At 38.7% G+C, this 12,421-nt stretch overlaps 1 protein-coding gene across 1 annotated transcript in view; it reads right to left on the reverse strand.

Moving 5' to 3' along the window:
- MGAT4D (MGAT4 family member D) overlaps window positions 1–12,421 on the reverse strand; it is a 127,816-nt gene that overhangs the window by 87,933 nt on the left and 27,462 nt on the right. The window contains exon 2 of the mRNA XM_043973134.1: window positions 1,806–1,967. Within this exon, the coding sequence (XP_043829069.1) occupies window positions 1,806–1,967 (162 nt within the window). The remainder of the gene's footprint in view (window positions 1–1,805; window positions 1,968–12,421) is intronic.

Raw genomic sequence — 12,421 nt, forward strand, 5'->3', positions numbered from 1 at the left:
GTATTGCTGGGTCAAAGGGTATGGAGAGTTTTATAACCTTTGGGGCACAGTTCCAAATTGCTCTCCACAATGGCTGCATCAGTTCACAGCTCCACCAACAGTGCATTCATATTCCAATTTTCCCACATCTTTTCCAACATTTATCATTTTCCTTTGTCGTATTAGCCACCTATTGGACATTTTAAACTGGATGTTCTGCAGATATCTGACATTCAATGTATCCTCCAAAATCATCATTTTCTTTCTATCTCTTCCCTCCAACCTACTCCTCTAACAAACTTCCCTATTTTTGCTGAGGATACCACATTCTTCCTATAACCAAGGTTCATAATCTTGATGTTATCTTCAACTCCTCCCTCAATCCCCCTCACCATTTCTTTCTCTACAATACCTCTCCTACATGTCCCCTTCTCTCTAGCCACTGCCCTACTTCAGGGATCATTATCCCTTATCCAGACTATTGCAGCAGCCTCCTAAATGTGCTCCTTGCCTCATCTTGCTACTGTAATCCATCTTCCATTGGCTTTCCTAATCACAGATCTAACCACATCATTCCCTTACTCAATCAACTCACATAGCTCTCCATTACCTGTAGGATAAAATATAAAATGTAAACTCCAAGGGGTACCTTTTTCCACACTCCCATTCCTATACTCTCTAAGCCAGCCAAACTGGCCAGCTCTCTGTTCCTCTCAGATGGCACTCCAGATCTTATTTCCATGCTTAGGTACTCCCCCATAACTGCAGTGCATTCCTCTTTGCACTGCACAAATTTGAAATTGAGGGGATGTCAGTTGATTGAGGAATGACTGAACAAGTTATAGCACATGAATATGATGGAACACAATTATGCTGTAAGAAATGTTGAAGGGGATGGGTTCATGGAAATCCAAGTAGACGTATGAACTGATGCAAAGTGAGGTGAACAGAACCAAGAGAACCAAGAGAACAATGACAACCATATTATAAAGATAGTCAACTCTGAAAAACTTAGAAACTCTGATCAACACAATGACCAACCGAAATTCCAAAGGACTAATGATGAAATAGGCTCCTACTTCCAGGAAGAAAGCTAATAGAATCATATTTTCTTTTCTTTTCCTTTCTTTGTTCTCTTCTTTCTCTCTCCGTCTCTATGTACTTCTCTCCCACCCCTCCCTATATTTCTAACTTCCTTCTTCTCACCCTTGGTTAATGTGGAAATTTGTTTTTTATGACTATACAAATTTGTAATGTGTTTTGTTTTTCATGCCATCTCAATGGGCAGGGGTAGGGGAAGGGAAGAGGAGAGAAAGAGAATTTTGAATTTCTGAGAACTAGGACAGATGGGAGAAATAATGTGGATAAGTTATAACTACCACTAAGAGGTGAAGTGGAGCTGGAAACCATGAGGTCAAGGAGTTGACTTTTGTTTTCAAGTGTAGTGACCATAAGGTTTAATGCACACAAGTAGTAAGGTGAGTTGCTCCTGCATGCTTCATGGCAGGGGGGTGTTTTGGGTAGAGACAGGAGGAATGGCAGAATGGGGTAATGCAAACATGCAAACAAAAAGAGGGCAAATGGGATGCTATGTGAGCTGGAAGTTCAGCTGGGTTCCCACCGGACAACAATGAGTCTCAGATACACCTTAGAAAGTCCTGATTTCAACATTACCCAACAGCCCAAGGCCCCATCCAACCTGAAAGAAGCAATCACTTCTCAGAAACAATCAGGACTGATATTCATGCAGATGGAAGAGGACTGACTTTGAAAATCAAAATTCTGCAGAGAGAGAGGAAAAAAAAAATACCTTTTCTAGAACAAACCTTCAAGTTCTGTGGCAGGAACTGTTCTTTCTGAAGTGGTACATTTGATCTTATTCAAGGCATTCAGCAACTGCAGAGATCTTTCTTTACTTTCTTTTTGTAAAAATAGCAGTCTTTCCTGAAACTTCAAAATCTGGTTTTTATAAGTTTCGGCATCATTTCCTGACAAAAAAAAAAAAAAAGAATTGGAGTTTTTTTCCCTCCTCTGGGAACAACAAAAACTCTAAATTAAATTCTCAACTCCATATCTAACTAGAATGAGATTCTACATCTTTGTTCTTATCCCCCCTTCGACATGCTCTTTTACTACCTGTAACCCAATTTCTGCATTCTAAAATTCTGCATGTCACCATTCTACTGAAAATAATTTATCCAAGGTCACCTTCCTTCTCGGTTCTTATCTTTCTAGACTTTTCACTTGCATCTGATATGGCTAACCATCCCCCCCTCAATTTTTGAAACATTCTCTACCCTTAGCTTCAATAACAGGGTTCTCTTAATTCTCCTACCTCTCCTTTTGATTTGCTTTATCCTTATTTTTACCTTTTAGCCTCGGGTATTTTTTCATTTACCATTTCAATCTTAAAAGTATTTTATTATTTTCCAGTTCCATGTAAAGAAAGTTTTCAATATTTTTTTTTAATTTTTTTTTTTTTTTGCAGGGCAATGGGGGTTAAGTGACTTGCCCAAGGTCACACAGCTAGTAAGTGTCAAGTGTCTGAGGCCGGATTTGAACTCAGGTACTCCTGAATCCAAGGCCAGTGCTTTATCCACCGTGCCACCTAGCTGCCCCAATATTTTTTTTATAAGATTTTGAGTTCCAAATTTTTTCTCCCTCCCTTCCTTCCCTCCCCCCTCCCCAAAACAGAAAGCAATCTGATATAAATGGTATACATACATCATTTATAGGCTTCTCACCCTTGTTCCAATGCCATTTTTATCACTCCTTAAAAGGGCATCTCCATTTAAGTGTCCTTCTGACACCCGAAATTACCCCTTAGTCAAAATCTTCACCACAAAAATTATACTCTTTTCCCAATGTCTTCTTTAATGCCAATAAGGATTGTCATCCTCCAAGATCTCTAGAATTATACCTTGGTGTTAGTTTCTACTCTTCCTTCTCAGATTCTCTAAATTACATATCAGAAATACTCCAGAGAAAGCTGGTGGAACAATGAAGAGAGTGCTAGGCCTCAAGTCAGAAGACCTAAATTCAAATCAGGCCTTAGATACTTACTAGCTATATGTGACCATGGGAGCAAGTTTGCTCAACTGTAAAGTGGACATAATAACAGCACCTATCTTGTAGAGTTGTTGTGAGGCTCAAATGATGTAATATTTGGTTTTTAAGTGACTTGCCCAGGGTCACACAACTAGTAAGTGTCAAGGGTCTTTGAGGTCAGATTTGAACTCGGATCCTCCTGAATCCAGGGCCGGTGCTCTACCACTGGGCCACCTAGCTTCCCCTCAAATGATATATTTGTAAAGCACATAGCACAGTGACTGGCACATAGTAGGCCCTATATATTTATTTGCTTCTCCTTTTCCCCATTAGTCTTCTCCTAGATGGTCTCCTTGCCTTTTTCCACCCAACAGATAACTCCTAATCCCTCCTTCATACATTTCAGACAGGGGCAGCTTGGTGGTGCAGTGGATAGAGCACCGGCCCTGGAGTCAGGAGGACCTGAGTTCAAATCCAGCCTCAGACACTTACTAGCTATATGACCCTGGGCAAGCCACTTAACCCCAATTGCCTCACTAAAAAAAAAAGACTGGGCATACATACATTTCAGATATTCTTTTGTAAACTCTTGCTTTTTTTCATGACCTTTCTAAGCTTCAGTTTCCATAAAAACAATGACAAAAATACCATAAACAAAAAACACTAAAATACCACTGAGTCCAGATTAATTGCAATGACTAACCTTGGTCCCACAGAAAATAGGGGGCAGTAAAGATGGAGAGGGCTATGGGTGTAGAAAATGTTGCAGACACGGTTTTGTCATTTGGGTTTTGCTGAAATATTTTAAGAGGATTAAATCGGAGATGTATGTTGGGAAATAAGGATGATATAAAAAATACAAGTTAATTGGGGAAAATGAGGGAGTAGGCTTAGATGATATCTAAGATCCCTTCTAGCTCACATTCTATGATTGCCCTTTGCCTGCTCAAAAAATCCACACCGACACCTTACTTCCAGTCTTTTATTTTTTTATTTCTCTGAACATTATTTTATTCTGAACTTAAGAAATGAAACAAACATTTCTATAACATAGAATAGAAAAAAATTGATTGTACATGAAACTGAAAATTATGTATAGGTTGCTATTCCTTTTAAATATATAATCAAGTTATCATGTGCCTCGTTTTCCCTTTTTTGTTCTTCCTCCTTCCTACTCCCCCACCCTAGAGATGGCTGTCATTTGACACAAATATGTATATTTGTTAAATCAATTCTATGCATACTTTCATTTATCATTTCTTTCTCTGGATGCAGATAGAATCTTCTTTAAAACAGTCAAACTGACTTAGACACTCAAAATTGTTCTTAAAATAATACTGCTTTTACTGTATTACAACACTCTTGGTTCTGCTCATTTTATTCATTATTTCATGCAAGTCTATCCATTTTTCTTAGATTACCAAGCTCATCATTTCTTATAGCATAGTAGTATTCCATCACAATCATATACTACAACTTGTTCAACCATTCCCCAATTGATGGGCATCTTCAAAATTTCAAGTTCTTTGTCACCACCAAGAGAACTGCTAGAAATACTTCAGAACATATAAGTTCTTTTCCTTTTTCCCTAATCATCTTGGGAAACAGATCTAATAGTGGTATTGCTGGCTCAAAGGATATAGGCAGTTTAATAACTCTTTGGGCATAATTCCAAATTGCTCTCCAAAATGGTTAAATCAGTTCACATATGCACCAACAGTGAATTAGTGTCCCAATTTTTCCACATCCCCTCCAGCATTTGTTGCTTTCCCCTTTAATCATTTTTACCAATCTGATAGGTATAAAATGACATTTCAAGGTTCTTTTCATTTGTATTTTTCTCATCAATAATGATTTAGAGAAATTTTTCATGTCTATTAATTATTTTGATTTCTTCATGAGAAAGCTGTCTGTCAATTGGGGAATGACTCATATTCTTATAGATCTGACAAAATTATTTATATATTCCAGTCTTTTAAAATCTAAATTCCTGGGGCAGCTAGGTGGTGCAGTGGATAGAGCACTGGCCCTGGATTCAGGAGTACCTGAGTTCAAATCTGGCCTCAGACACTTAACACTTACTAGCTGTGTGACCCTGGGCAAGTCATTTAACCCCAACTGCCTCACAAAAAAAAAAAAATCTAAATTCCTCAGTCTAGTAACCTATTCTCCACAAACTTGCCTTCTACCCATCCCCTAAAAACAGACTCTCTACTCCTATTAAATTATTCCATGTTCTGTTCCAATCCTTCTTCCCAGCATTCAATCAGGAAAACAACTCAGTAAACCCTACTTCCGTAACTTAATCCATTTCTGACATCTAAAATGAACCCCCCCCAACATAAACATGCCCTTCAAAATTCTGTACCCTGAAGATTGCTAATCTAATCCATTCATACCTCTATTATAAATTTTCTCAGTATTTATAAAGGTCATCAATTTTCTATGTTCTTCTCTTGTTAGTAATTGCTTTAAAATTATTCCTTCTGAATTATGCTGCCTTCCTAGGCTCAGATGGACTCTATCAGTGGATAGAATGTACTGCTGCTGACAAATGTGATCTTTAGAGGGATCTTTAAAGTCCATATACTTCCTTTATAATTTTTATTGATAACTTTCATATTTATCATTTTTGCAGCAAAATAAAATTCTATTGCATTCGTGTACCACAAATTGTTTAGCCTTTCCCAAATTGGTGTGCATCTGCTTGGTTTTCAGTTCTTTTCTACTACAAAAAATGCTGCTATGAATATTTTGGTACACATTAGGTCGATGTTTTTGTCATTGATCTCCTTGGAATATATGCCTAGCATTGGAATCTCTGAATCAAGAAGCTTCTTTTTTTATATTTTGGTTTTTTAATTATATTTTTTCAATTAAAAATCAATTATCTTTCCTTCCCAGACCCTACCATTAAGTTTTTGACCAGAATTGTTAGCTTCCTTTTTTCAGGTCAGTTCACATTTACTAAATGCTAAGTGTTAGTTCAAGGATTTCAGGGGGTATAAACCTTTGTTGTTGATTGGTTTTGTTTTGTTTTTTTTTGTTTGTTTTTGGTGAGGCAATTGGGGTTAAGTGACTTGCCCAAGGTCACACAGCTACTAAGTGTTAAGTGTCTGAGGCCGTATTTGTACTCAGAAGGTCGGAAGGTAGGAAGGAAGGAAGGAAGGAAGGAAGGAAGGAAGGAAGGAAGGAAGGAAGGAAGGAAGGAAGGAAGGAAGGAAAACTTAATGGTAAAAAAACCCCAAAAACTTAATGATACAACTTGGTACAACTTTCTAGCAGGGGTGAGCTCACATGCCACAGAAGGCACACACATTTTCCCAGAAAGCTTCAAGGAGAAGCCTGCTATCAAGGGCAGTGGAAGCCTAAGTGAGCTATGGCTAAAGTCTGTTCTGATAACTAATGGGTGATGCCTAGGCTAGGTAAGACAAGGAGCCAGAAATTAGAATAAAATCTTGCACCAAAAACAGAAAAGCCTGTTGCAGTGATCTTTTGCACACTCCATCTTTTCCACATGGTTAAGAACAACAAAATGATACAAAATACACTTGAAGCAATATGGTAATATAACAAATACCTAGAAACAGAAAGGTACAGCACAAATCCTAGACTGTTCCCTGTGCTATGTGTCGAGCCTTCTTCTCTCTGAGAAAATATTGGGTTTTACCAATGCCCAAAGGCCCCAGCTCAAGTGATTGATTGGATTGACTGAGACTGACTGACTTCACTGATTAACTCACTTAAAGTTAATTCAATTAAAACCACACGTGACTGGCTCTCAAGAGGGTGTGTTCTCAGAGGCTGTGGACTCTGACCTCAACATGGGACCACCCTCAAGTCCAGTGAACCAATGGATTTGGGTGATGCTAACCAATTAGCTTGAAGCAGTGTGTAAGAACCCCCTCTCCTTGGGATGCAGGAGGAGCTTCCACTGGCAGTTCATCTCAGGAACAGGCTTGTGGTGGAGAACTTGAGGAAGAACCAAGAAAGGCTGGAACTCTAGGCTAGATAGGTCTTGTCTTTACTTTCTGAGCCAAGTGTTCTTTTTTTGTTGTTGTTCTTTTTTTTTGCTCAGGGCAATGAGAGTTAAGTGACTTGCCCAGGGTCATACAGCTAGTGTCAAGTGTCTGAGGTGGGATTTTAACTCAGGTCCTCTTGAATCCAGGGCTGGTGCTCTATTCACTGTGCCACTGAGCTGCCCCCCAAGTGTTCTCTTTTTACTAACACAGCATGCTTTAATAAATGCTTAATGCCCCAAACTGGTGCTAAAGCTTCTAATTTATAAGTAAACTCTAGCTAGTTTTCCCTAAAGTTGGGACAGGATTAAGGCGACCACACATTAAATGTTAAGCATCACATCTCCATTCCATAGTTCTAATTATTCCTTAGTTATTCAAGCCTTATCATCATGCCATGTGAAGTGACTGTTCCAGAACTTTTACTCTCTCCTCTAGTTCCCAAGTTGTTGCCTTGCTTCCAGGAGATGACTCAGCCTACTCCTTAGCTAAGAAGATTGAGTTCTGTTAACCTTGCAGCACCGAATCACCAAGCTCTTCTCATAATCAGTCTTTTCTCTATCCTTCTGGTCTTTGATCCTCCTTGATGACAACTACCATGTTTCCTTGTTTTCTATCTAGTTTAATATTAATCATCAGAAAGTCATACCAAAATTATCTCTGCTGTCATATCTTATTATATATGATTTTAACATAGAAATGGGAGACACCTTGCTGGAGAATCCTTTAAAATAACAATGCTTTTTACAGATCAAAACAATATGCTAAAAGATAAAGAATACAATGATTTTCCTGTGCATATTACTTTTGAGTCTTTTTATGTGTGACTATAAAGATGTAGGTCCTTTTGGATAAAAATTATCATTTGTCTAAGCCCATCTGTTCCCTCCAATAATATTTCCATTAATCATATAAACTGACATTTATATAGACTTTAGAATTTGCAAAAATGCAAAAACACTTTTACAAACTTTCTCTCATTTGATCCTCATAACAAACCTAAGAGGTAATTAACGAAATGTATTATAATCCCCATTTTACAGATGAGGAAACTGAGGGTCAGAGACATTGTTGTGACTTTTTCAAGAACATAAAGCTAGTAAGTATCAGGGGCACAATCTGACACTGTCTCTCCTCTACCTAAGTTCAGCAGTCTATCCATGACAGCACTTGCTGAAAGGATGTAGGGAAAGTAAGTCAGAGCATGACAGAAAAATGAGCTACTACTATCACTACAGGGTTTCTGGGAGCTTTAATAAAGCTACAAAATTTACTATAAACGTGAGGACTAATGCAGAAATATGTTTAATGTGATTGTAAAGATATAACCTATATCAGATTGCTTTCCATCTTGGGGGCGAGGAGGGGGGTGGGTAAGGGGAGGAAGAAAAATCTGGAACCAAAAATCCTATGAAAAAAAATGTTAAAAACTATCTTTGAGGGGCAGCTAGGTGGCGCAATGGATAAAGCACTGGCCTCAGATTCAGGAGGACCTGAGTTCAAATCCAGCCTCAGACACTTGACACTAGCTGTGTGACCCTGGGTAAGTCATTTAACCTTCATTGCCCCGCAAAATCAAAACAAAAAACAAGACAACAACAAAAAAACTATCTTTAGGGGGCAGCTAGGTGGTGCAGTAGATAAAGCACTGGCCCTGGATTCAGGAGGACCTGAGTTCAAATCCACCCTCAGACACTTGACACTAGCTGTGTGACCCTGGGCAAGTCACTTAACCCTCATTGCCCTGCGCGCGCATATGTGCACGTGCACACACACACACACACACACACACAACTATCTTGACATGTAACTGGAAAATAATAAAATACTTTTATATGATAAATGTGAGTAAGCATCCTTTTCACAGAAACTGATCATATACTGGGACATGAGAGGCATCCTGGAACAGTAGATAGAGAGCTGGTCTATGCTGGTCTATTGGCAATGGAGTAAAGATCTGGGCCTCAGTTCTTGCTTCTTGAAACCTCCTGGCTACAAGATCCTGGGCAAATCACTTTAGTGCCCCAAGTGATTTTCTAAAACTAGAAGTTGCAGAATAATTGTTGATCTGCATTGGTAGAAGTTTTCAGACCAGGAATTCTCTTATAGCAATGAAATCATAGCTTCCAAACAGACCCCCCCCAAAAAAAAAAATACTGGGACACACAAAAGATTTTAAAATTTTAATCTTAAAGAATTGCAAACTATTAAAACCAATGTGAAATAATGCTTTGAAACACTAATAATAAGAGACACATAAATTAAAACATCCCAGAGGTTTCACCTCACACCCTGAAAATTGGCAAAGATGGTAAAAGATGGGAAGAGTCAGTGTTGAAAGGGTCCTTGCAGTATTGCAAGCATTGTTGCTGGAGCTACACAATCGTTCTGGAAGGCAATCTGAAATTACCCAAACAAAGTGACAAAAATACACATTCATCATGACCCAGAGATTGCATGGCTAGGTATATCCCTAAGGAGGTACCATAATTGACAAAAAGAAAGATTCCACATACACCAAAGTATGTCTAGCAGCACTTTGGGGGATAGAAAAGTACTTCCAACAAAGTAGAAGTCCATCATTTGTGGAAAGGCTAAACAAATTGTGGTATGTGAATGTACAGGATCATTATTTTGCTGTAAGAAATGGTTAATATAGAAAAGCAAGGAAAGACTTCCACAAACCAATCCAAAGTGAACTAAACAAAGGCAAGAAAACAACATATTCATTGATGATAACACCATAAATGGAAAGAACAACCACAAAACAATAAAAAATGAATGGTGGGGCAGCTAGGTGACACAGTAGATAAAGCACCAGCCCTGGATTCAGGAGAACCTGAGTTCAAATTCGGCCTCAAACACTTGACACTAGCTGTGTGACCCTGGGCAAGTCCCTTAACCCTCATTGCCCCAGCAAAAACAAAAACAAACAAAAAAACACTAATAAAATTTATTTAACAAAAATGCCAGGATACAAACAAATGAATAAATACAAAATGGCAGAAATCCTGACTACCATATTGTGAGACAACAACTTCATAAAATTAGAAACAAGCTCATGTTATTATGGAAAGCGCATTATAGTGAAAGACAGAAAGTCTCAGGTTCTAGTCCTAACCCTGCCACAGATAGCTGTATGGCCATAAACAAATCATTTCACCCCTTGGACTTGGATTCTCCACCTGTAAAATAAATAAGTTCAAACTAGATGTCTCTCTTTAAGTTCTAAAATTCTATGAGTCTATAAAGAGAAAAAAACCAGAGATGACTAAGCATTTGAAAATGAAAACCACCTTTTCTTTTTTTCTTAATGCCTAATAATACCTCTAGTGTACAGCTGGACAAAGAATGACTGAAAGAAAAATGAAAAACAAATAGTACAGATTTTTAAAAATAACCTCATTAATAATTCAAGAAATGCAAAGTAAAACTATGAGGTTTAACATTCAATGTGGCAGAAATAAATTAAAACTATAAAAATCAATGCTGGAAGGTATACAGGAATAGCAGCAACACAAATTAACACCAGTAATCCCACTATTAGTTATTAATTTTTTTTTTTGGTAAGGCAATTGGGGTTAAGTGACTTGCCCAGGGTCACACAGCTAGTAAGTGTTAAGTGTCTGAGGCAGGATTTGAACTCAGGTACTCCTGACTCCAGGGCCGGTGCTTTATCCACTGCGCCTCCTAGCTGCCCCTAATCCCACGATTAGTAACAGTTCCATCATATCCTTGTCAAAGTCCAAAAGGATTCTCTTGTTTGGGGACCTAGCCTCTGTTGGTGTAAATGGCATCTACTTTAGACTTTCCTCCCTGCCCCAACTCCTCCTTCCCTTTTCTTTAAACTTCTGTACCTGAAAACTTTTATACCCCATACTTGTACAGCAGTCTTCAATAACCAATTCCCAGAGTTTCCCTGTGACATCTGACAATAAGGATCCAATCAGATGGACTACAGGGATGAGAATCATAGATCTTGTGCTAGAAAGAACCTCAAAAATCACCCAGTACAATCCCCTCAATTTTACACATGAGGAAACTGGAAGTGATTTGCTTAGAGTCACACAGTGGATATGAGCCCAGGCCTTCTGAGTCCAGAACCAGGGCTCCCTCCATTACATATCTCCTCCCCCTTACCTTATCACTAAATGAGCAATCTGGTGCCAGGGTATAGGGATACTCTGTTCTTGAGGTTCCAGCAGCTGCCTGGGTATCATGACCTACCCCAGTTTTATAGTTCTCTTGTTATCCCTACTCCCATATTCCATCCTCACACTGTCCCTCCTAAATCCCTAAGCTCTTCCTTGTGAAAGTTAAAATGTACCATAAAATATAGTTCAACTGCTTTATACATTCACTGGCAGATCTGACTTTTGTGGAATCCCTTTTAAGCCCCCCAAATAAGTGCTTACATTGTTAAGATCATATTTAGGATACTGGATGACATATTACAAACAACACTGACAACCCATTACCAGTGTGACCTGACAAAGGCAAGAAGGAAGTTGAAGAGATCTGGAAACCACATAACATGAGACAGGGCTAAAAGCTCTGCAGGTGGTAACCTTAAGAAATAATGAAAGAGCTCATAAAAATGGTCTTCAGGGGCAACTAGGTGGTGCAGTGGATAGAGCACCAGCCCAGGAGTACCTGAGTTCAAATCTGGCCTCAGACACTTAACACTTACTTACCAGCTGTGTGACCCTGGGCAAGTCACTTAACCCCAATTGCCTCACTAAAAAAAAAAATGGTCTTCAAACATTTAAAGATCTGTCACACAGAAGCAGTAGGGAACTTATTCTGTTTTGTTCCAAAGAGAAGAACAAGAAGAGAAAGACAACAGAGGCAGATTCTGATTCAAGAAGGGGAAGAACTTTATGACAATTAGAACTACAAAACAATAAAAACAAACTGAATAAACAAGCAGTGAGCCCCCAGTCATTAAAAGTGTTTAAGCAAAGATTAGATAAATCATATACCAAGAAAGCTAGAGTACTCTCAAAAGGATTCTCACATTGATTCAACTCACTCAATGGAAAGGCTTATTAAAAGACTTCACAGTGCAACCACAGTAGTGGTTGGGTTACAAATACAGAAACAAACTAGTCCCTTCATTCCATTCTTCCCCTGGGCAAGGGGAATATATGTGCAGAGATAAGCTAACAAAAGTAACAAACAACTTGGAGAAGTAGTTATGATCAGAAGGCTTGGGCCCCCAAGGTAGGGAAGGCTTATAATAGGCATGAGGGAATGCTAGGCATGGATGGACAACCTGGGGAAAGTTAATGGCTTGGAACCTGATGGGTTGCTGAGTTCTGGTAACAGCTAGAGCAAGTTATTTTGAGCATGAACAAGGATGGAGGAAAAATCCA

This window comes from Dromiciops gliroides, chromosome 6 (assembly GCF_019393635.1).
Source record: "Dromiciops gliroides isolate mDroGli1 chromosome 6, mDroGli1.pri, whole genome shotgun sequence".
Taxonomy (NCBI): Eukaryota; Metazoa; Chordata; class Mammalia; order Microbiotheria; family Microbiotheriidae; genus Dromiciops; species Dromiciops gliroides.